Source organism: Zosterops lateralis (genome assembly GCF_965231275.1).
Source record: "Zosterops lateralis genome assembly, chromosome: 8".
NCBI classification, from domain to species: Eukaryota; Metazoa; Chordata; class Aves; order Passeriformes; family Zosteropidae; genus Zosterops; species Zosterops lateralis.
Window position 1 is genome coordinate 27,805,370 of NC_139768.1, and position 23,017 is coordinate 27,828,386.

At 49.3% G+C, this 23,017-nt stretch overlaps 1 protein-coding gene across 1 annotated transcript; it reads left to right on the forward strand.

Annotated features, from left to right (window-relative positions):
* The first annotated feature begins 299 nt into the window (after positions 1 to 299).
* On the forward strand, positions 300 to 22,675 carry PPP2R2D (protein phosphatase 2 regulatory subunit Bdelta). Its single transcript, XM_083865993.1, has 10 exons — positions 300 to 321; positions 537 to 632; positions 10,801 to 10,898; positions 13,026 to 13,191; positions 14,209 to 14,321; positions 16,560 to 16,737; positions 17,894 to 18,058; positions 19,469 to 19,638; positions 19,722 to 19,813; positions 20,720 to 22,675. Exons 1-10 carry the CDS (start codon positions 315 to 317, stop codon positions 20,997 to 20,999), a joined length of 1,365 nt encoding a protein of 454 aa, XP_083722119.1. The 5' UTR covers positions 300 to 314; the 3' UTR covers positions 21,000 to 22,675.
* The last annotated feature ends 342 nt before the right edge of the window (positions 22,676 to 23,017 follow it).

Sequence of the window (23,017 nt, forward strand, 5' to 3'; positions counted from 1 at the left end):
AGCGCCTCGGTAGCTGCGGCACCAAGACCACCACTCCGTCCTCCTCCTCACGCTCGCGGCCCCGCTCCCGGTGCCCCGCTCGGCCCGCAGCCCGCGGGCACGGAGCCGGGCCCGCACGGCGCCGGGATGGGACCGCGCTCGCCGCCCCGCTCGCCGCCCGGCCCGCCCTCCCCGAGGGGAGCCGGCGGTGACGTCACGGCCGGGCCGCCCGGCAATGGGCGCCATTTTGAAACCGCGAACCCTCCCGCGGCTCCGGGCGGCTCCGTCCCGCTCCCGGCCCCGCTCCCGGCCCCGCGCCCGCGGCTCCCCCCGCCATGGCAGGTCTGTGTCCGCGCCCCGCGCTCGGCTCCGCGTTCGCGCCGGGATGGGCCGCGGCTCGGCTCCGTGTGGCCGCGGGAGCCGGCCGCAGGCCGGGCCGCGCCGGGCGGCACCGGCGGGTGATGCGGGAGCGCGGCGGCCGCGAGGGGTCCGGGCCGGGGGTCGGCGCGGGGTCTCCCCTCTCCCTCCCTCTCTCACCGCCCTCTCTCCCCCCGCAGTAGTGGCGAAAGCTGGAGGCGACGGCGGCGGCAGCAACGAGGTGCAGTGGTGCTTCTTGCAGGTGAAGGGGGCGATCGACGAGGACGTGGCGGAAGGTGAGGGGAGCCCCGGCACGCTGAGCCCTCCCGGGCGGCCGCGGGGCAGCGCCGCAGCATCCCCGGCCCTGCCGGGGGGTGTGTGCCATGACTAAGCGAGCTCCCACTCGGAGAGCATCGCAGACCAGTCACGGCGCCTTCCTCCAGGTCTTTATTGCGAATCCCAGAATCCCCAGATCGTTGGGGCTGGAGGGGACCCCTGGAGATGATCCAGTTCAGGCCCCTGCCCAGGCAGGGTCACCTGCAGCAGGTGACACGGGAACATGTCCAGGAGGGTTTGGAACGTCTCTGGAGAGGGAGAGCCCAGCCCCTCCCTGGGCAGCTGCTCCAGGGCTCTGCCCCTCCATCTCTCTCATGTTGGGCTGGAACTCGCTGGGGTTTAGTTTCTGGCCATTGCTCCTTGTCCCGTCTCTGGCACCGCTGAGCAGAGCCTGGCACCGTCCTCTGCCGGCCCTTGGGGAGATTTGTGTGGATTGGTGGGATCCCCTCGGAGCCTTCCCTTCTCCAAACTGGCCAGGCCCAGCTCCCACAGGCTCTGCTCAGCTCAGGGATGCTGCAGCCCCAAATGACCTCTGTGGCCTCTGCTGGACCCTCTCCAGTGGCTCCTTGACTTTCTTGTTCTGGGGAGCCCAGAACTGGGCACGGGTCTGGGCTTAGGATAACTGTCTCCAGTTCTGGGCTTGGGATAAAAGGTAACAACAGTGATACCATACAGGGAGAGGAAAAAAAGAAACACCAGTGGAGTCTGTCAGGCTTGTCAAGTTTCGCTCTGACGCACAGAGAGTGCAGCTCTGTCATTTGTGCTGCATTGAAAAGTGCAGTTTAAAGGGTTCCTGCAGCTGTGGAGAGATTTGATTCCCACTTGTTAACGTTTGGGAGCTATAAATAGGGATATTAAGCAGGGAAAAAGGGCACACCTTCACATTTCTCTGAAACTTTCCAAGCGCTTTATGTTTTGGACAGAGTGAAAAACAAGAAATGTTTTAACTGGGAAAAGTGTTTTCTGTAGTGTGCAGAACCTGGGTGGAGTTTTGCTTGACTCTGATGAGAAAGCTCTTTTTTTGCCCCTAAATTTCCCTAAATGTGCTCTAACTGTCCAGGCTGGCAGCACTCTTCTCCAAAGTGTGAATTGACTCGCAGGGCCGTGTGTGCTCAGCTTGGGTTTGGGATTTTATTTTTGTTACTGAATGCAGTAAATATTTTTCCTTGCTGCCTGCTACGGGGAAATTGTGCTGACAGTGTTTTCATTTTCATGCTACTTGTTTGGCATTCCATTTAAAATAATGGCCATGGGAGGAATAGACTGGAAACTGCTCAAGAAACTAGACTCACTCAGTTGTTTTCTTCCTTTTTCTCCCTTCTGTGTATTTTGTAGCTTGCTCAGAAGTTCACAGAAATCTTGTAGAAATGTATATAAAGTAGCTTTTATGTTTTTTAAATGGCTCTTTTTTCTCAGATCTGTCACCTGTGTGACTAAAAGTCAGTTCTCCATGAGTAGAGGATGTAGTCCTGGGGACATCTGGCTCCTGGGGCCACCTTGCTTCCCAGGTAACTCCTGAGCAGCGTGGATTTGCACAGAGCAGGAAAGCTCCAGGGATCATTCAGCATCTGGTTTTGCAAAACTACCACTACAGTTTTATTTTCCTTTGGGAATACCAGACTTTGTGACTTTTTAAGTTTATTTTGATTTGTGGCCTTTGCCTTCCTGTTGCGTTTTGCCTTGAAATTGGAGTTAAATGTAAAAAATAGGCTATTTATTTGCTAATAATTGCCCAAATTTAATTCACTGGTAAGGGTACAGGTACATGCTAGATTTCCTGCCTCAGTTAGTGACATACTTACTCATCACCATCTTTTAAATCCTCTCTTACCAGACTGCACATCTAAACCTGCTTGATGGATAACTGTGGCCTTGAAATTGCACATAAATTTTTGTGACGGTGCAAAGCTGCTACTGCTGTCAATTGTTGGTCTGTTTTGTGAAAAACTAGCTCTCTAGAGGAAGAGGACACCATGAAGTTGCTGTCCAGCCTGTTCCATGCAGAATGTTTTGCTGGATTTTCTTAGAGGTTTATTCAGGAGTTGAAGCTGCTCAGCCAGGCAACTTTACCAGAACATCCTTTCTTTTACAGTGCAGCTCTAACATACATTTTATATTCCATAGTTGTTTCTCAGGTGTCTGGCTTCAACACAAACACTGGGCCAAGTGTCTGTATGAGATTGGCAGCTGGATTTTCCTAACTGGGTCATTAACACAGAAAATCACTGTCTCCCCTTTGTCTTGTCCGTGCCTTGCCTTTCCTCGGTGACTAATCCCTGACCTCTGTTCAGGCTCTGTGTCAGGGAAGAGAAGGGCACTGTTCAGTGTTCAGTCTGACCATTTCTGAAAGACCAGGGTAATCCATCACTTACTGAATATGGATTTTGTAAAGGATGGGTAGGACTTTTCTACGATGGAAAAGTTTAGTTGGATTCAGGGAAGAGGAATGGAGGATAAAACAGAGATTGAAAGATTTAGTATTGGGGATGGCAACAATCATAATTTGAAAACAAAGCTAGTTAAAGATTGTATTGTAATTTTGTTGGTGGTGTTAACCGCGTGACTCCACAGCTTGCACTGATTGCCTGTGGAACTTGTGATTCTTGGGTTGCTTTTTTTTGTAGAAAGACCTTTCTAACTAGAGAATACAAATGCTGCCGGAGACTTTATCACTTCCATGATTTCAGTATTGAATTTGTTTTGCTTGTTCAAAATTGTCCTGTTTTGGGAGGCTCTTTTTTTGGGCAAGTAAAACCTAAATCTGTTTATTCAGTAATAAATAATACTACAGAAATGCCCAAATTCCTGTGGGCCAGATGTTCTACATCTAATTCATGACCATTTTGGATGCAGTTCTGTATCTCCAGTTAATGATCCAAGAAATAAACTTTTTTTTTTTTCCTTAATTCTCCAGATAGTGGCTGGTATTGACTGCCCTGCCAAACTGGGACATCCCTTGTTACCATCACTGCAGACAACTCTCCTTCTGCTTTTGCTCTCTGTTAGGTGCTGTGTCAGACACCTCAGCAGTTTGTCAGGAAAGAGAACACAAGGAGCAAAGACAACCACAGTCTAATGAAAGTAGTTTAGCCTGTGATCCTGAGTGCAGCTACAAGTGATTTGGAAATGTTCTTTAGAAATTGTCTTTACAAATCAGTGATTTAAGGTGTTCTCATGTGTAGTTCAGGAATTCACTTGGCCTGTTCTGTTCTTAAAGGCAGTTCTGGCATGATCCTGTGCTTTTAAAAAAAATCCCTCTTGCAGTAGAGGTGCAGCTCTGTGATGTCTGCTTCAGTTGCATGAAGGGAGTTGCAGAATTCATTGTAAACTTGAATAATGTCTGTTTTCTGTCAGAACAGGGAAACAGGGGCGTGGTGACTGCAGAGCCACGTGCTGTTTGCTGTCACTGTACAGGCTGGTCATGCCTGGAGGTGACACTGTGTCTGAAGGGGCAGCAGGTGGGCTGTGAGCTGCCTTTGGGTTGGGCTTTTCCCTGAAAGCCAGTGCTTTGCCATGAGCAGGACCTCAGCTGCCTCTTTGCCTTCCCTGAAACCTTTGGGTTACCCAGAGCAGCTGTGGCTGCCCTGGATCCCTGGCAGTGCCCAAAGCCAGGCTGGAGCAGCCTGGGACAGTGGGAGGTGTCCCTGCCATGGCAGGGGTGACACTGGATGGGCTTCAGGGTCTCTTCCAACCCAAACCAGGCTGGGATTCCATCATATTTTGATGAAATAGGCAGCTTAGGTAAGATGTAGCTTATGGATGGGGAAGAGTTTGAATAAGCAGCGAGTATCAATTGCAGAGTTGTAAGTGGGAATGCAGAACAAAGCAATTTGAGTAGTGGGAAATACAGGAATTAGTGCAAGTCTTCCTGTGTGAGCAGTGGGAGCCCTCCCCAGATTTGTCCCTGCCCAGAATGGCAGGCTGAGTGCAGAGGGAAAAGCCTAATGAAAAATGACAAAACCCACCGTTTTTTTAAAGGATGGGAAGGCACAAAAGCTTCAACTGAAAGAAAATTTTGATTTTCTTATCATGTTAAGACTTTTATGAACTCCTGATAGAAGTACACCCAAAACCATCACAATGAGCTACTTGGAAAAAACTAACAATAGCATGAATTAATTAAATATACTTCTAGTAGGAGAAAGCTTATTGGAATTAGTCTTCCAAAGGTTGAAAAATAATTCTGAGGCAGTAGATTTGCACAAAGAATAGGGGATTATGTCACGAATGTGAGAAACAGCCTCCATCATTTCTCATGGCTTGTAGGGAAGGCAGGGCACGCTCTGCAGGCAGGAAAGGAGCACAGCTGTGTGAGCTCTGGCTTTGCTGCTCCCTGTGGTGCCATACTGGTCTCACTTTCCTTGCACTGGCACATGCAGACAGCTCTGGGCACCCCAAACTCAGAGGACACAGCTTTTTTGGGGTATCATTCAGAGGACTTCAGTGTCAGGTCACAGCCTGGTTCCATTGAGGAGGAAGCACAAACTGAGCTAAATGAGGGAATGGCCCTCACTGCCTGCCACGAGCTGGACTCGGGGGGGCTGTGCCATCCCTGAGGAGTGGCTGGGGGTGCTGCAGCCCCTGGGGCAGGAGGGCACCCAGTGCTGCTGCTCTCTGCCCCCCGTGCTGCCTGCTGCTCCTCCAGCTTCAGCTCCAGGCATCCAGAACACACAGGAGCTGGCAGCCTTTCCCACACAACTCCAAACAAGATGTTTGGAGTTTGCCACGGCCTGTCAGCAGCAGCCCTGACCTCAAACAGCTTCTGCTTCCCGCCTGCCCGGTGCCCTGCTCGTGCTTCACCTTAAATCTCTTCAAGGCTTTCAGTTAGTCCCAAAAGCAGAGTTATTTTGGACTGAGTTAAACCCTGCCAGGTGCCTAAAGGCAATTCAAGCCATTTCACAAGTGATTTGGGTATTAGGGCATTAAAAAATGGTTAGACCTTATGGATGTTTTAGGTTGGCAGAGTGTTTAGTGGTGTAAGCTGGGAGAAGTTTGATCTGGGGAAGACTATACCCCTTTGGCTTATTCTCCTGATTTCTGGTACACCTTACTCCTAGGTTAACTCTTCAAAGAAATCCTAAAAGTGGAAATGTAAAAGTTGAGTATGTAAGGAGGCATATTCTGAAAAATAGGTGATTTGAGTAACTTGGATGTGTATGGATATTGTCAGGTGGTTACTGGCAGCTGTGAAGTTTGGCTCATGTTTCAGTAGAGTTGTGATTTCTATCAGCTGTTAGGAAGCAGCACTTCAGGAGCACTGACAGCAAGAGCAGTCGGTCCCTCCCCGCTGCAGGGTGACCTTCTCTTCTACTGGCTGTCCTGGCAGCTGTAGGGGACAGCCCTCCTTCACCTGGGAGCAAGTCAGGGACATGGACAGGGAGGAGGGAGGCTGAGGGGCAGAAGGGAGTGCAGAATTGTGCAGTGGCTGGAATTGCAGCACTGCCTGCCTGCCCAGCAGGAGGAGGGTGAGGAAGGGTCCTTTGGGAGCAGGGTGCTGCCAGCAGCTCCCTGTGCCTGCCTGCTGTGGTACCTGCAGCCATCCCAGCCTGAGAGAGCTGCCTGATTTCACAGCCCTGCTTCCCTCTGCCCACCCCAGACCTTCCAGTGCAATTGCATATCCGTGGCAATGTTGGGGAAGTACAAATGCTGCAAATCAAGGACAAGCAATTCTGAGGTCCCGTGTGTCAGGAACTTGTTAAGCTCCAACAGGATTTTGGGTTTTAAACGTTTTTTCTATGATTTGCTCTTTAGCAGGTGCTGGTCTCTAATTTGCTTCATTTTCTTTGGTAATCTCTTCCCTCTAAAGAGGCTCTCTGTTTTTTTTAACTGACCTTATTTGCTCCTATTATATTTTTTATTTGAGGAGTCTTTCCTGAGTTGCTCTGAAGCAATGGTTCCTTGCTGTTCTCACTGCCCACGTTTGTCTCCTGTGGTCCCTCAGAACGGGCTGTTGTCCCTGTGTGCTGCACAGAGACTTGTGTTCCTTCTGATGTGGTGTCACACAGTTCAGCACAGCGTTCCAGGGAGATCCCAGTGTCTGCTCTCTGAATTGATTTAGGAGTGCACAACCTGCTCTGATCCCTTCTACACACTCTGCTTGCTTCCCATGCTCTGTGGGAGACTATACAGTGCCTCCCACGGCTTTGTCCAGCCACAGGATAACTCCAGCTTTGTAGGATAACAATGTTGGAGGGAAAGGTGTGTCACCTTTGAGCTTGATCACAGCCTCAGAAATACTCCCCCTGCTCAGCTCCCACTGGCGGTGTCCCTGACAGGCCATGCCAGCCATCTGCCTACAGGCCAATCCAGCCATTTCCTCTCAAAGCAGCAGCCTCTGCAGAGGTTTCCTGGGGCCTTACAGCAGTTCCTACTTGTCCCAGGATGGATCACGGAAAATGGAGCTGTGCATTCAGAGTCCTCTCCAGAGAGCAGCACAGGAGCCAGGTTTGCAGGCAGCCATTTTTCAGGCTGTGTGCTGAAGTGGTACTTTGTCCATTACACACTTGAAAAAGTGTGAGTTAAAATGCCCTGGAGCTGGAGCAGCCTCCTTTTTAGGTGCTGTTAGAGAGCTGTGACTGTTTGGTTCCTTTTCACTTCATGTCTAAGGAGTGTGTTTGTGACAAAAGGCTCTGAGCAGCTCCGGAGGATGAGAGGCACTGGTGCTGACCATGTCTCGCTAGTGTTGGTCCTGAACATGAGGTGCAGCTGCAAATTCCCTCTCTCCTCGGTGAGCCATCAGGTAATTCCATGTTTTCAGGTTTGGGGTTTAACCAGAGCAGCAGTGCACAGCCAGCTTAGAGAGGAAAAGTTCACAGGAGCTAATTTTAGGCACCTGATGTAGATGTTGTGGATCTCTTTGCATTCTCCATTACCTCAGCTGAGAGGCCGGGCGTTGATACCGGTGTCAGAAATCCCCAGGATGAATCCCAGGGGGATTAAGTTAGTTTGCAGGTATAAGCTTGCTGTCATCTCCAAATCCTAGCAAAGGTTGGTCTCTGCTACCCTGGCACCCCTTCACTCTCAGCAGAATTTGCCCAGGAGGCTCTGGAGGCTGTAAACTTCACAGAGTTCTGGCAGTGTTGGAATCCTGAAACTTGGATTTTGGGAGGAGTTTTGGGAGGCAGGAGTTGTTTGTAGGGAGGTTCGCACTCAGCAGAGATGGTGTAAGGCTCAGAGCACTCAAACTGAGCTTTGACACGTCTGTCAGGGCTTACAGGGCTGTCCTGAGGCAGGGATGGGCTCCACCACATTACTGCAGAGATGGGTATTTGTGGCCTCTGATGGGTTGGGAGGTGTTTCCTGCCCTGGGAGTGATCAGTGCTCTGTTTGGGGGTACTACAGAATCCCAGTGTACTTGCCAGCAATCCTTTTAATACACCATCTGTGAAAACAGCTCAGAGTTTCTCCTTTGGATGCAGTGTAACCATTTGGAACTCATTTCTAGAAGTGAGGCTAAACATGAATTTTTCATGTCTGGAAAGAAATATTGCCAGCCTTGTATGTTACCGTGAAGTCCCAGGGATTGCTGCCCTCCCTGGTTACAGGACGGGGGTTTACATGGATGCAGAGCAAGTCCCAGCCCCACAGGAACAGAGCTGGAGGGACAAACCTCTGTCTCTAAAAAGTAGTACCTGAGAAGAGAGCCTTGGGGTGCTGTCCATGAGCAAATATCACTCTGCTTTGGCCTTTCCCACATGCCATTGGGAGTTACCCTGTGCTGGCATGGAGAGTAAGGCAGGGGGATAAGACTGGTGCTTGTATATCTAAGAAGCAGTTATGACATCTAATAAAAAAGCTTAGAAATACCAGAGTTCATGCAATGATGAAGAACCTGCAGAGGTTTGCTTTGTTCTTTCCTAAAAGTTTTAAGCTGACTTGGAAGTGAAGAGCAAATGTAGGTGGGCGAAGTGTTGAGCAGAGCAGGGATGGTTTGGAATTCATTCTGTGCTTTACTTGGAGTCTTGGAATATTTTTTTTATTTCACCTGCTTTGAGATGGTAGAATGCTGAGGATAGTGGGTGGAATGATTTGGGGGATTGATCTTCAATTAAATATGCCTGTAGGGAAAACTTTATAATTCATACATTTATGGATAAAACAAGTACAGTGCTATTAAAACAGGTGATTGCTCATATTCCAAATTTTGTAACTCAGAAAATATTTGAAGGAAACTTCTCTATTTTTGTCCTGCTGTGCCCCCCCAGTTCCCTGTTCCCTAGAGCATGTTGGTGACAGACTATTTCAGTGCATGTTCTTTACCCTCCTCTCCCTGCACTTCTTGTTTCAAGCCATGGAGTTTGGGTAGTGTCTGTGTTTTGGTGTTTCCACCCAAGATTCTGTTTGTCTGAATAGCACTGCTAGGGAATAATGGCTGTGTCAGCAGCTGCTTTGGGCATTTTTGTTTCCCAAAAATGATGCACAGATGATTTTGAGCAAACAATTGTGTGAATACTCCAGTGGGAAATGGGAGAAGCTAATAATAACTTTTCCCCTGTGTAAAACAACATGGAAAAGTAGCTTTTGTGACTTTGAAAGAATTGTATGTGTTAAGGAGGCATTTATTCCTGCTATGATTCCTGATCTCCAAGGGTAAAAGTGATCCTTGCTAGAAGGGCTTGCAGATGGTGGTGGTAGTGGGATATTAGTTTTCCTCCTAATAAACTTTCATACCTCGAGGGCTTCTTCATATCTGAGTACTGAAAATGTCATGAAATTCTCATTGAAGTCACTTCACTGATTGCTTACCTTCTATGTTTGTCTTTTTTCCTTCATTTGCTGCTTTACCAGGGTGTCTTCTAAAATCCCTGTGCATAATTAATAATAGCTGATAATTGACTGGTAATTCCCTTTAAAGAAAGGTGACTAAAACTGGATGTGTCCAAAAGCTGGTTAGTAATGTGATATTGAAGGCTGGCATAAATCTGTAGAAAGATGATATTTACTCATTTATTTAGTTGTTCTAAATAATAATTTTTTTTAATCCAAGAGGGTAAATCATTTTCTCTCCATACTAGGGAAAAACTTTCAAGGGCATCATTGATAAAAGGTGAAAAATTAATTTATATTGAGAGAAAACTGGTTAGGGTTTCTAATCACCTTCAGTGAGAGCGGGGCATTATTGAAAGGAATTTCAAAGGTAGCACATCAAAATCAATACAGGAAAGGAGTTTCCAGGGAGTCTCCAATTACACACTCTGGAACTAATTGATATCATACACTTCAGACCTCAGAATTTTGCTATCTGCATCATAAATGCAATATTTGATATGAGCAGGCCCAGCAGGAGCAGTGTTTGCTGAGTGCTTTGTTGGGTTTGTTACCATCTGCCCCAGCCCGGGGACGTTTCCAGCTCCTTATCTCACCTGCCCTTGGCTGGGCTTGTTCAGTGGCAATTATTCCTTTATTGCCACCTCCCAGGGGGACTGGGGCTGCACTGGGGGATGAGCACAGGCCTCTCTCCAGTCCTGGCCCCAGGGCACTGCAGGTCCTCAGGGCTTTTCCTTTGCTCTCCTGCTTCCCTGTGGCCTTGCTGAAGCTTCTGCAGCCAGCTGGTTCAGGACGCTCAGCTGGAAGAATCTGGTTTCTATTTTCCCCCTTTGGCTGAGAGGAGCTGCCTGTTCCAGGCTCCTGAGTGCTTGGCTTGGGAAAGGCAGGTGAGCCTCAGCCTCGCCTGGATCAGGACACCATGGGAACAGCAGCTGGCAGGATGCACACACTGGGGTGGCATCCCTGAGGAAGCTCAGGGCAGGGAGATCCCCATGGATATTGAGCTGTTACTGCCCACACCTGGGGGAGCTCAGGGCAGGGAGATCCCCATGGACACTGCTCAGGGCAGGGGTATCCCCACAGACAGTGCAGCATTCCTGCCCACAGGCAGCACACACACCTCAGGTTCCTAAGCCAGTGTGCCTCTGGTGACTAAAGGCCTGCACTGAGGAATGAGTAAGTGTTTTAGCTTGTCAGTAAAAGTGTGTCAGGCTTTGAAGCATGGCTGCATTTGGGGATGTAAATGGAGAATTGTGTCATTGCATTAATACCAGTTGTAATGCTTTTTTTGTGCCCAAGTCTTGGAAGTCCTTGATTTGCTTTCCACATTACAGTGCTGGTTTATTTCTGTTCTCTTTACAGCTGATATAATTTCAACAGTTGAATTTAATTACACTGGTGATCTTCTTGCAACAGGAGACAAAGGTGGCAGAGTGGTTATATTTCAAAGGGAACAAGAGGTCAGTGACTCAAAAAACAAAAGTGTTGTTACTACGCTGTTATTGTGTTGCACAGTGTCACTTCATCTGTTCATGCCTTGAGGTTTAAATGGAGAGTTTTCTCAGAAAACCCCAGGTTAGCCAAGTTTCTAAATATCTGCCCTATGCTGTACTTGGTAAGTTGGTTTGCTGAGAGTTCCCCTCCCTCCTTCCAAATAAAAAAAGTCCCCAAAACCCAAGTGAGCTCTTTATATGTACCTGGTGTCCTCAGTGTCACATTGCAGAATTTGGACTTTCTTCTGAATTGTTCCACTGGGTCAGGCTGATCTGAGCTAAAACACAATGGTTTGAGAGAGATTGTAAAAGAAGTTCAGGAAATAAGGTGCAAGGACTACAGGATAAGGTGGTTAAAAATTGTTTGAGGATTCAAAACCAGTGGGAACAGCCACTTCTCCAGAAGCACCTCATTTCCCATCAGGAAGGTGGGAGCACTGTCCCTCCTGCACTTCACAGCTCCTCTTCATGGAGTTCAGCTGTGTGACAGTGCTGAAATGTTCCTGTGTGTTCATCCTGAGCCACATCCCTGAGCTGCACTGGGGATGGGAAACATGCCCCAAGTGCTGAAAAGTAACTGTCATGTCTGGGAGGAATCTGGGATTATGTTCTTTAAAAAGTCAGGATTCCACATGGCAATTCTTACCAAAGTATGTGCTTCTCCTGTCCTTTGAAGAGTTGAGGGGAATCTGAAGTTTTGAGCCTTCTCCTGGGTCAGAAATAGCGGAATTGATAATGGAATTTTAATTCAGCCTGTCTGTACACAAATATTATAAATCTTCAGATGCTGTGGGATTTCTCCAGCAGAAGCCCTCTGCTGTCCTTGTGGGGCTCAGGTAATGCTCAGTTAGTGAAGAGCTGGGCAGGGTTGTGCATTCCTGGCCCCAGCCCTGTCCCCAGGTGGCTGCTGTTGTGGGAGGCTGTAGAGCAGGGAGGTGCTGAAATGTTACCCGGCTGTGCCCACACGGCTCCAGCCTCATTCATCATTTACTCACAGTGCCCAGAGACTTAACTAAGGCCTGACATAAGGTCAGAAGTGCCTCAGGAGCATCCTGAACTTCTCAGGATCTTGGGCTTGCCTGACCTGGTGGGGGACTATTATGGGGTTGGCTCTCAGTTGTTCCATAAGGCAAAACCCACCTGTCACAGCACATCTTCAAAGGGTGAGGAAAAACAAACCCCAGGTCAGACTGTTCACACAGGAATATTCAGCTGTCTCCTTGGGAGCACATGGAAACTGAGAGAAGAGTTGGGAATGTGGGACATTACTTTTGTCATGTGCAAAAGTGCAGGAAAGAATCTAAAATAAGTGTATAATACTGGAACCTTAAAATAATAACCATATTTTTTTACCCAGTTTGGACTTAAGACTAGGTTAACTAGGTCAGTGACAGCTTGGGATGGTTATAGAGTTCCCCAAACACTTGGATTTGGGAAGGCACCCTGGAATGCTCTGCATCATGCCCTGGGCTCATAGGACTTTACTTCACTTGCAAACAGCAATTACTCCAACCAAAAGTGTGAGTAGAAGGGAAAGCAGCAGTGCAAAGGCAGCTCACTCTGAGTGCAGGAAACTTCTGGATGGGCTCAGGTGAGAGGAACCTGCCCAAAATTCTTACAGGTTGATGATGTGCAAGGAGTAAAATCATGTAAAGTGTGAGAGTAAACCGAGAGTGTGGAAACTCCACAGCCATGAGACACTGCAGGGCAAACTCACCCCTGGGGCTGTTCTGCACCACAAATCACTGACACCAACTTACTTGGAAGGCCTGATAACAAACTGCCTCAAATCTGATAATGCAAATCTGGGGAACCTTGGGACTTTGCTCTCTGTTCCTTGCTCCCACACCCACCACATCGTGGTAAAAAAGCCTGAAGGGTGCACAGATATTTGTATATAAAGGTACATTTCTAAAGAGGAAGGCTGTGTGCACTGTATTGATGCTAAACTGGGTATAATATCACAGACTGAAGAGTCACAATTGAAGAGCTGTTGTAAAAGCTGATGTTCTGGTTGACAATTTCTAGTGATTGATTTGTGTGGGTCATTTCTGAGGGACCCATCAGCCTCAAGAAATGCTCTTTTTCTTGCAGACTAAAAGCCGTCCTCTCTCTCGAGGAGAATACAATGTTTACAGTACCTTCCAGAGTCACGAGCCTGAGTTTGACTACTTGAAAAGTCTAGAAATTGAGGAAAAAATTAATAAAATTAGGTGGTTACCACAACAGAATGCTGCTCACTTCCTGCTGTCTACAAATGGTAAGGGCCAAAAAACTTTGTCATTGGAATATTGTCTCACCTGTCATATACTTGGGGTTTTTTTCTGACATGTTTTGGGGTTGTTTTAATGTCTTCTCTAATTACATGCAAAATATGTTTTGATTGTAATTTTGGCTGTGTGAATATTGGGTCTGTTTAGTTTTGGTGCATCATGGAGCATCTGTAAATGAAATTGTAGAACTGGGGATGTGGGTTAGTGGGAACAGCTAGACTTATGTCTTAAAGGTATTTCCCAACCTAAACTATTCTGTGGAAAAAGCTTGCTCCTATTATCAGAGGAATACATTATTCCGAGCAGTTTGGATCACTTTGTGATATCATGGTGAAATTCTAAAAGCAGGAATGACTTCTGTCTGCTGGTCTGTGCAATTAAAATAATTTCCTCTGATAGAAGCCTCAATAAAGCATTCTTTAAACTGTGTCATTTGGAATGCTCTGCAGGAGTCAGGGGAGGAGATATTTGGCTCCAGTTAGCCAAGGATCTCACCTCTGGGTGACAGAAGTGTGCAGTCACTGGCTGTACCTGGAACACTTCCTGGTAACACCTGGGAAGTGCATTTGGAACCCCAAACAGAGGGTCAAATCCTGATCTCTGTCTTTACTGGCTCTGAGCACAGACCTGGGACAAAGCTGGGTTCCTTCAGGACAGTTAGTGTAAGGAGTTTGTGTGTTTGTTGGGTTTGGGCCCCAGCAGTGGTCTGTTAATGTAGTTCAGGCAATCATCCAGGGCTTAGTGGGAATTTGGGTAATTGTGTATGATACTCCCCCTAGGCAGTGGCATTTGGGTGAGTGGGAGGCACAGGGCCTTGCTGCTCTGACACAAATTGGGATCTTGTTCAAACTGCACCTCATGTTGTGGGTAAAGAACTCCTCAGGCTCCTTCTGCTGCAAGCAGTGGAAACACAGACAGGTCACTTGTGTCCACTCTGAGTCCATATTTAGTGATTATGTTTTGTATTCAATTCATTCTCAAGCACGTGAATTCTTTGGTTTTAGATAAAACTATTAAACTATGGAAAATAAGTGAACGGGATAAACGAGCTGAAGGTTATAATCTGAAAGATGAAGATGGAAGACTTAGGGAACCTTTCCGAGTCACAGAACTACGGGTATGTCTCTGCTCCTTGACCTCAAGTATCTCTCTGCATGCTCTTCTCTGTCTTTGTGCTACCAAACCAAAGTGTGCAAATCAAAAACGGGCTTTGGGTCAGGGTCATTGAAAACTTCAAGAAAAAAATGGAGACACCTCATTTTCTTATATGTAAAAACTATTTTAAAAAGTTCCTCTGGAAAGCTTGAGGGAAACTTTCATCATTATTATAAGAGAATGACTCAAAAATTGGAATAGGATGTTCTGTGGCTGGATACAGGTGTGTTTGTTAGAGCAAATTCCAAGCATTTGGATAACCTAATGTGCACTGGAATAGTCTTGGACATCATGCTGTAGTGGTAGGGTTTGTGCTCCAAACTTGGGGTCGTTTGGAGCAGAAGCCCCAGAAATGAAAGGTGGGGTTGGGGTTTTTCCTGAGGTTTCATGTTGTTCCACCACCAGCAGGAACAGAACTGAAGCTCTTGCTGCTCTCAGAGCCACCCCTTCATGGCAGAGGCATTTAGCATTTGGCATACCTTCAGCTGGAGGCATTTCTTGGGGTTTTTTTTTTTGTTTTGCTGAAGTTGAATGTTGAACAGAAGCTTTGGGTGTACCAAATTTGTTGGGAAATGTTATCCACTGCCTCAGTGTATGCAGGCCAGGGTTGAATTGAGTATTGCAGTGAGAGCAGCTAAACCCAAGGATGTCCCTTAGGATCCAGTGGTACAGGGAGGTCCTGGTGGAGTTTTGGGTTCTGCAGCCTTGCTCCCTGCTGGAGCTGGCAGGGAGTGAGTTGGTGAGAGCAGGCACCAGCTGGGGCACTGGAGGGGCCCTTTGGGCTCCTTAAGGCACTGTCCTGCATGGGGGGAGCAGCAGCAGGAGCCTCTCCAGTCAGTCCCCACACTTGCTCCTGCTCTGGGCTGCAGCCTTTGCAGGCACTGCAGCCTGGGAGAAGGGCTGATGGATGAGCCAAATCTGAACAAGAGCCTGCTGCAGGAAAAGCCTCACCTGGAGGTACCTTCATGTGTTAAAATGCTCAGGGTTTGGAGAGCCAGAGTGTACCAGAAACTCTGGGGCTCTGCTGGTAGGTTTTGTTACAGAAACACAGTGCCCATATTCATGGGGGCATGGCCATGGAGGGAAGGCAGCGCCTTGCACAGAGACCATGATATTTCCAAGTCCCATTCCTGATCTTTCCCATTAGTGCACCTGTGCCGTCACAGCCAGGCTGGGAGCACTCTGTGCTGAGATAGGACAGTGGCTGATAAAAAGTAATGGATTAATTGTAGTTGTTAGCTGCATGTAAATAGGCTGGGAGATACAAAGCAGGTAAGGAGCTCTGGGATGGATCATGAGCAAATTGGGAAATTTCTTGGAGACTATTCTTGCCAGTTTCCTGAGGTCTGGGGACATTTTTAAGGGCTTGTTTCTATAACCTTTGGGTACCATTGCAAACACAGCCCATGTGCTGTTGGGTGAGACGCCAAGGGCTGGCTTTGACTGGGAGGTTTCCTGTTGGCAGTGTCCAAAGTCAGCATCCATGTGCTCTCTCAGTATTTTTCGTGCTCAGTGGATTTCAGAAGTGTTTAGTCACCAAATCAATACAGAAATCTGTGCAGTGCCATTAATTAATTGCATTAAACAAGCTGTGGGGTTCAGGGCTCAGTGCTGGCGCCAGTTCTATTTAAGGTCTGTATTGATGATCTGGCTGAGGAGATCGAGGGCAGCCTCTGAGTTGACAGAGGACAGAAGGTGAATGGGATGTGCATCTGCTGGAGGGCAGGAAGCTCTGCAGGGTAAACTGGACAGGCTGGAGTCCCTGTCCCTGGAGGGGTTTCATAGCTGTGTGTGGTACCTGGGGACAGGGGATAGTGATGGCCTCAGCAGTGCCAGGGGAATGGACTCATTCTGGAGGGGCTTTGCTAAGGCAGTGACTCTGTGCAGGGTGATGTGTGGGGTCAGCAGTGACCCGTGGGGGACAGCAGTGTCTGTGCAGGATGATGTGTGTGGGGTCAGCAGTGACTGGGCAGGGTGATGTGTGGGGTCAGCAGTGGCTGTACAGGGTGGTGTGTGTGGGGTCAGTAGTGCCCCTGTGCTGGGAGATGTGTGTGGGGTCAGCGGTGCCTGTGCAGGGTGATGTGTGGGGTCAGCAGTGGCTGTACAGGGTGGTGTGTGTGGGGTCAGTAGTGCCCCTGTGCTGGGAGATGTGTTCCCTGGGGGCCAGCAGTGCCCGTGCCCATGGCTGTGCCCCTGGCAGGTGCCCACGCTGAAGCCCATGGACCTGATGGTGGAGGCCAGCCCGCGCAGGACGTTCGCCAACGCGCACACCTACCACATCAACTCCATCTCCGTCAACAGCGACTACGCCACGTACCTGTCTGCCGACGACCTGCGCATCAACCTCTGGCACCTGGAGGTCACCAATAGGAGCTTCAGTATCCTTTGGTGCCCTCTGCACGGCTCTGCCTGCGTCTGAGAGAGTCACTTTAATGTTGCTAATTAGAGTGGGTGTTTGAAGCCGGGGATTAGAGGTGGATTCTGAAGTCTGGAGGTGGAATGCGGTGAAAGCAGCCTTTGGGATGCTCAGTCGTTCCTGAGGGCAAGCATGCCTCCAGTGGAAAGCTGTCAGTAGAAACATCAGAGAAGGTTTGATTTCCAAGGAGAAATTGAGAAATTGTGGGAGCATCCCTAACTTGTGGAGTTCAATCAGCTTAAATAAGAGTTGTTGAATGAGATCAGCAGATCCTTTGTTACTGTGGATACTTCTTTCAAAGTTTGTGGTCTCTTAACCACAAGTTAAGTGTCTCTTAGTGACACTTCTCTTGAAACCAAATCTCAATATTTTTTCATGTCAAATTATATCATTAACTGCAGAAGTAGTTTTCAGATCTCTTTGCAAACCTGTGCAACTAAAACTAACAGTCAGTTTTACATTGACAAATCTGCAGTAAAATTAAAGTTGCAGGAGTACTGATGCCTAAATAGGTAATTTTCTAAAGTTTTAGGTCATGTTTTCCAAAGGTTTAGGTGAAGAGATGGGGTTTATTTGCTGTGCAATAGGAAGCATTAAGAAGGAGGCTTGAGGAGACTTGCTGGACTTTGATTCTTGTGAGATAATCTTTCACTTCAGGAGTCTGAAATTGCCCAGCATCTGTGGATTTGAGATGGAGAAAGCTGGAGAGGCACTTTTTAAAAGAGCATGTAATGACAGGCCAAAGGGGAATCGCTTCCCACTGCCAGAGGGCAGGGTCAGATGGGATCTTGGGCAGGAATTGTTCCCTGGGAGGGTGGGCAGGCCCTGGCACAGGGTGCCCAGAGCAGCTGTGGCTGCCCCTGGATCCCTGGCAGTGCCCAAGGCTAGGCTGGACACTGGGGCTTGGAGCAGTCTGGTCCTTTCCAACCCAGCCCACTCTGGGATTCTGTGGCTTGTCAAATCCAGAGTTCTCCAGGCTCTCCCCCACTTTGGTACCTTACAGGGTGCAAAGGCAGCCCCTGCCCTAGTTTCCTTCCTGGCATTTTTAAGCTCTGTCACTGGTGAGCTGCTGGAGGGTCTCGGGTGTGTAGTGTTGCAGCCTTGACCAGCTGTGGCAGACATCGTGGACATCAAACCAGCCAACATGGAGGAGCTGACAGAGGTGATCACAGCGGCCGAGTTCCACCCTCACCACTGCAACGTCTTCGTCTACAGCAGCAGCAAGGGCACCATCCGCCTGTGCGACATGCGCTCGTCAGCGCTCTGCGACCAGCACTCCAAGTGTGAGTGCCCTGCTTCCTGCCTCTCTGCCCTCCTGCCTGTCTGCCTTCCTCCTATCCCTCCATCCCTCCATCCTTCCATCCATCCCTCCATCCCTCCATCCTTCCATCCGTGCTGCTCTGGGTGTGGGGGGCCCGATCTCTCTGTGGGGTGACAGGGCAGCAGTGCTGGGCGCATCTCAGTTGGCTTGTTCTAGGCCAGCAGCAAGCACAGGTGTGGCATGAGGCACCACCTGGCTGCTCCTGCTTGCCCATTTTTGCTTCATAAAGTGTTGGGAATGAGTGCTTTGGGCACCAGTGAGACCTGTCTGCTGGCCACACTCAGGCTGGGTGCTGCTCAAGGTATCTGCTCACCCCGTGCCAGCTCAGGGCAGCTCTTTCACTGCTGTGCATTGCAGACTGGGCTGATGCTGCCAGAATCCCTGTCCCTGTGACCAGTGCAGCTGCTAGGACAGAGTGGATCCTTAGGAATAGGCCCTGGAAGTACCCAGGGGTGCATGGTGGCTGCTCCTTAGGCTGCTGAGCCACCAAAGCACGAGCAGGTGACAGGTGAGGAAAGCAACTTTGCTGTGGCAGCCACGAGGATCCTGCCTGGACTTGCACACAGCCCCGTGTTCCTGTTCCTGCTGGCAGAGCTGTGCTCTAGCAGTGTGCCCAGCCCTGGGGGTGCCTCCCACACTGACACTTCCAGGTCAGCTTCCTGCAGTGCAGACAGGGCTTTCTTGATGCTAGAAGGAAATACCTGTGCAATGGGAAGTGACCAATGCAAGGCCACCCCACTGATCTGGTTCAGTGTTGCATTAAATCACTTAAATTAAAAGCACTTTATTTTCAACTGCTTGTGATTGAATCACATCCTGCTCATCAAAAATGAGCAAGATCTGGGTAGCCTGGGTCAGGAATCTCCAATTTCAGAGGTTGTCTTGTGGATTTAAACAACACAGGTTGATCTGATCTCTAAAATCACACAAACTGTGTTGCAAATGTAGCTGTTCACATTTCAGTGCTTTGTTTAGCATAGGTGTGGTACAGAGCTAAAGAATAGTACACAGTTCAGTGGTCTCCTTGTGTTTGGGTCTCTGCTGTTCCCACCTGCTCCTCTTCTGGGTGATATGTAGATCAGGTGTGATGGTTACAGTACTGCTGCTATTGGCTGCTCTGGTTGATCCCCAAGATCTGTGAGTTGTGGTTTGCTGGTGCTGTGCTCCAGTTGAATGTTGGAGGTGGACATCTGGCAATCTGGTGACCTAGAACACCACAGTGCTAATCAGGAGATTATTTCTGACAAGTGTCTAACAGCAATTTTCTTCAAAAAGAAATTAGTCACTGATTTACAATTTTCCAATACTGAAAACATTGGAAGCCATAAGAGCTGGCGTTGGTTTCATGTGGAACTGTGTGTTCTCTCTGCAGTTTTTGAGGAACCTGAAGATCCTAGCAGCAGATCATTTTTTTCAGAAATAATATCCTCGATATCTGATGTGAAATTCAGCCACAGCGGGCGCTACATGATGACAAGAGACTACCTGTCAGTCAAGGTGTGGGACCTCAACATGGAGAACAGGCCCGTGGAGACCTACCAGGTACAGCCCCCTCCTGTGTCTCTGGTGTCCCCAGTGTCCCTGGTGTCCCCGTGCCCATGTCCAACACGTGTCCCTGTCCCCAGGTGCACGAGTACCTGCGCAGCAAGCTGTGCTCCCTCTACGAGAACGACTGCATCTTCGACAAGTTCGAGTGCTGCTGGAATGGCACCGACAGGTGAGACTGGGGGCTCAGCACTGGGACAGGGCCCAGGGCTGCTCCAGTCACCCAGGGCACAGATCCCCTGCACCAGCAGCACTGTCTGGGCTGTTCCTGCCCCTGTGCCCAGGTGATACCCCACTGCAGAGCTGCCCCAGCACAGGGGGGACCTGGAACTGCTGGAGCCAGGCCAGAGGAGGCACCAAATTATCAGAGAATGGAGCAGCTCTGCTGGGAGGAAAGGCTGGGAGAGCTGGGGGTGTTCACCTGCAGAGGAGAGGCTCCAGGGTGGCCTAAGTGTGGCCTCACAGTACCTGAAGGAGCCAATGAGAAACTGGAGAGAGACAATTTACAACTGCCTGGAGTGCCAGGACACAGGGAATGGCGTCCCACTGCCAAAGGGCAGGGCTGGACGGGATTTTTTCCCTGTGAGGGTGGGCAGGCCCTGGCACAGGGTGCCCAGAGCAGCTGTGGCTGCCCCTGGATCCCTGGCAGTGCCCAAGGCCAGGTTGGACACTGAAGCTTGGAGCAGCCTGGGACAGTGGGAGATGTCCCTGCCATGGCAGGGGTGGCACTGGGTGGGCTTTGAGGTCCCTTCCAACCCAGACCAGTAAGTGACTTCTATTGACAAGGGACAAAGGGATAGAGAAGCACCAGGAAAACCTGCTTTGCTCACATGCAAATGAACAAAAGTGGAACTGCAGCTGAGTGCCAGTGGCAGGAAGGGACACCAGGGGAACACCTGCTAAAAGAGAAGTGGTGCACAGTGCTAAGTCCCAGAGGGATGGAGTAGGTGTCCCAGGGAGAGGAGTGGAATGCCATGGAATGCGTGGCCTGGTGGTGAATCTGGTCTGACAGGTGTAAGAGAGAGGAGGGAGTGGATTTCATTTCTCACTAGATGTGCCTTCCTTTCCCTCCAACCAGTACAATCATGACTGGATCCTACAACAACTTCTTCCGGACGTTTGAGCGGGAGACGCACCGGGACATCACCCTGGAGGCGTCCCGGGAGAGCAGCAAGCCCCGTGCCATCCTAAAGCCACGCAAAGTCTGCACCACGGGCAAGAGGAAGAAGGACGAAATTACCGTTGACAGTCTGGACTTCAACAAGAAGATTCTGCACACAGCGTGGCACCCCATGGAGAACATCATCGCCGTAGCTGCCACCAATAACTTGTATTTATTCCAGGAGAAGGTTAACTAAGGATGGCTGCCCGCAGACAGAGCCCGGTCTCGCATAGTTCAGCTCAGTTGTTTATCTGTAACAGAAGGCCTTGTTGTCCTATCCGTGAGGAACATTGATGCACTTACTTCCCTTGAGCTATCGGAGAGCACCTGGCCTGGCCTTGAGTTCCTGGCATGGTTCTGCCTTCGGTGGGGTGGGAGCGTCCACGCAGCTTTCGGGGAGGCAGAATTGGAGGACAGTGCTCAATGAGGCCAACACTCAAAACAAATGTATTTATTGATGTCTGAGCCTTCCTTTCCAATTTATAGACCAAAAAAATTTAACACCTGAGAAGAAAAAGTTGTCATGAAAGTGTAATTTCTCTCTCTCTCGCTCGCTCTCTCTGCTGTAATATTTGGGCCTTTCAGAACATTTCTCGTGCTTGATGCCTGTACATTCCTCCCCGGGCCCGGGGCCAGCTCTGACCTCGGAGCACTGCAGGCCTTGAGGTGGGGTCTAGGCAGGCGTCCATGGCTATTTACTCACCAACTGTACCTATAACCACACCTTCTGGTGGAAACCACTTAATAAATAACAGCCTATCAAACGTGTTCTTAGAGCTGGAGGGATGTATTCAGTCTTCTTTTTGTATTGCATGTCCTGAGCTGGTGCAGAACAGTTCTGGTGGCACCTCTGACAGGGTTTGCCCCAAAACACCGAGTTTTTGGCAGACTAATACAAACTTTTTTGTGTAGTATTTCAGATTCTAAATTTAGAGTTTCCATGGCATTGTCATAGAGTTGGAGTTGCACTGGATTTGTTGTCAAAGGCTCTGTGTGTGCCAAGTAGGAGATGGAAAGGGTCCTAGAAACATCCACAGCCTTAACCAAGTGTCGGCCTTGCACGGAGGGAACCAAAACATCGATACCTTCTCTGCACTGAGGATAAAAATGCATCTCACCCTCAGCCAGAGACAGACCTGACGTGCATTATGGTTTTTAACCTTTTTAGTATTTGTCACGAAGGGAATAGTTTATTTTAAGTCTTTGGCGTAGTATCTTGTATTTCCCATTGCAGTTCCAGAGCCAGCCTGGGCTGTGCTGCAGCATGGCCAGGCTGGGCTGCCCAGGGAGGGCCAGGCCGAGCCCAGGCTGGCAGGACAGCAGCTGCTGGAGCTCTCTTGCTCACTTGTTTTAAGCCTTAGGTACTGTTTCTTTCTTTCTTTCTTTCTTTTTTTTTTTCTTCCGAAGAGGCCTAAATCACATCCCCTTCCCCCGGATGAGCCCGGGGCCAAAAGGGCACATCCAGCAGCCCTCGCAGCCAGAGGCTGCACTCTGCCAGGTGCCTGCAGCCTGGGAACTCCTTCCCAGAGCCCCAGGCTTTCCCCCAGCAAGTCCCAAGTGTGGTTACACTCCGTTTTCCCTGGAGCAGAAGCGTGTTCCAGCCCCAAGAGCAAACCGTGGCCGTCCCGCCCCTCCCCGGTGCCGCCCCCAAGCCCCTGGGTCCCAGGAACGAGGGAAGGACAAAGCCCGAGGTTCTCCAGGAAAGGTTCGGCTCAGCCACTCCTGTCCTGTTGGTTGTGACACTTTGGAACTCTGGAGATGTGGAACTGGGGGGTCGCTGATCCGACTGCGTTCCCAATGCCCGCTCGAGCCGATCCGTGGGGTTGTACATAATTGTTCAGTTCTTTTGACCAAAAAGTTTAATAAATTTTAAATGTTTACCTGGCCGTGCTCCCTGTGTTTTGACGTTTCCTTCCCTGGGGGAGGGAATTGGCTGGATGGGCCAGCCTAGGGGGGTGTTCCCAGTTGGGATGGTTGGGGTAGCCAGGGCTGCTGCCCCTGCTCCAGCATCTCCCTTCCCATTTTTAGAGTAGACTAAAACAGGATCCTGTTGTGGGTCTGGTTTTTCAGCAAATACGAGTGAAATATCAGTAAAAAGGATAGGATGGAGTCTCCTACAGCCCTGTTTGGTTGTACCACTTTCAGTTAGCTTTTGTTCTCGTGGAATCTTTATCCTTTTATCTAAAACCAGATTATAATGTCCAGTTTGATAGA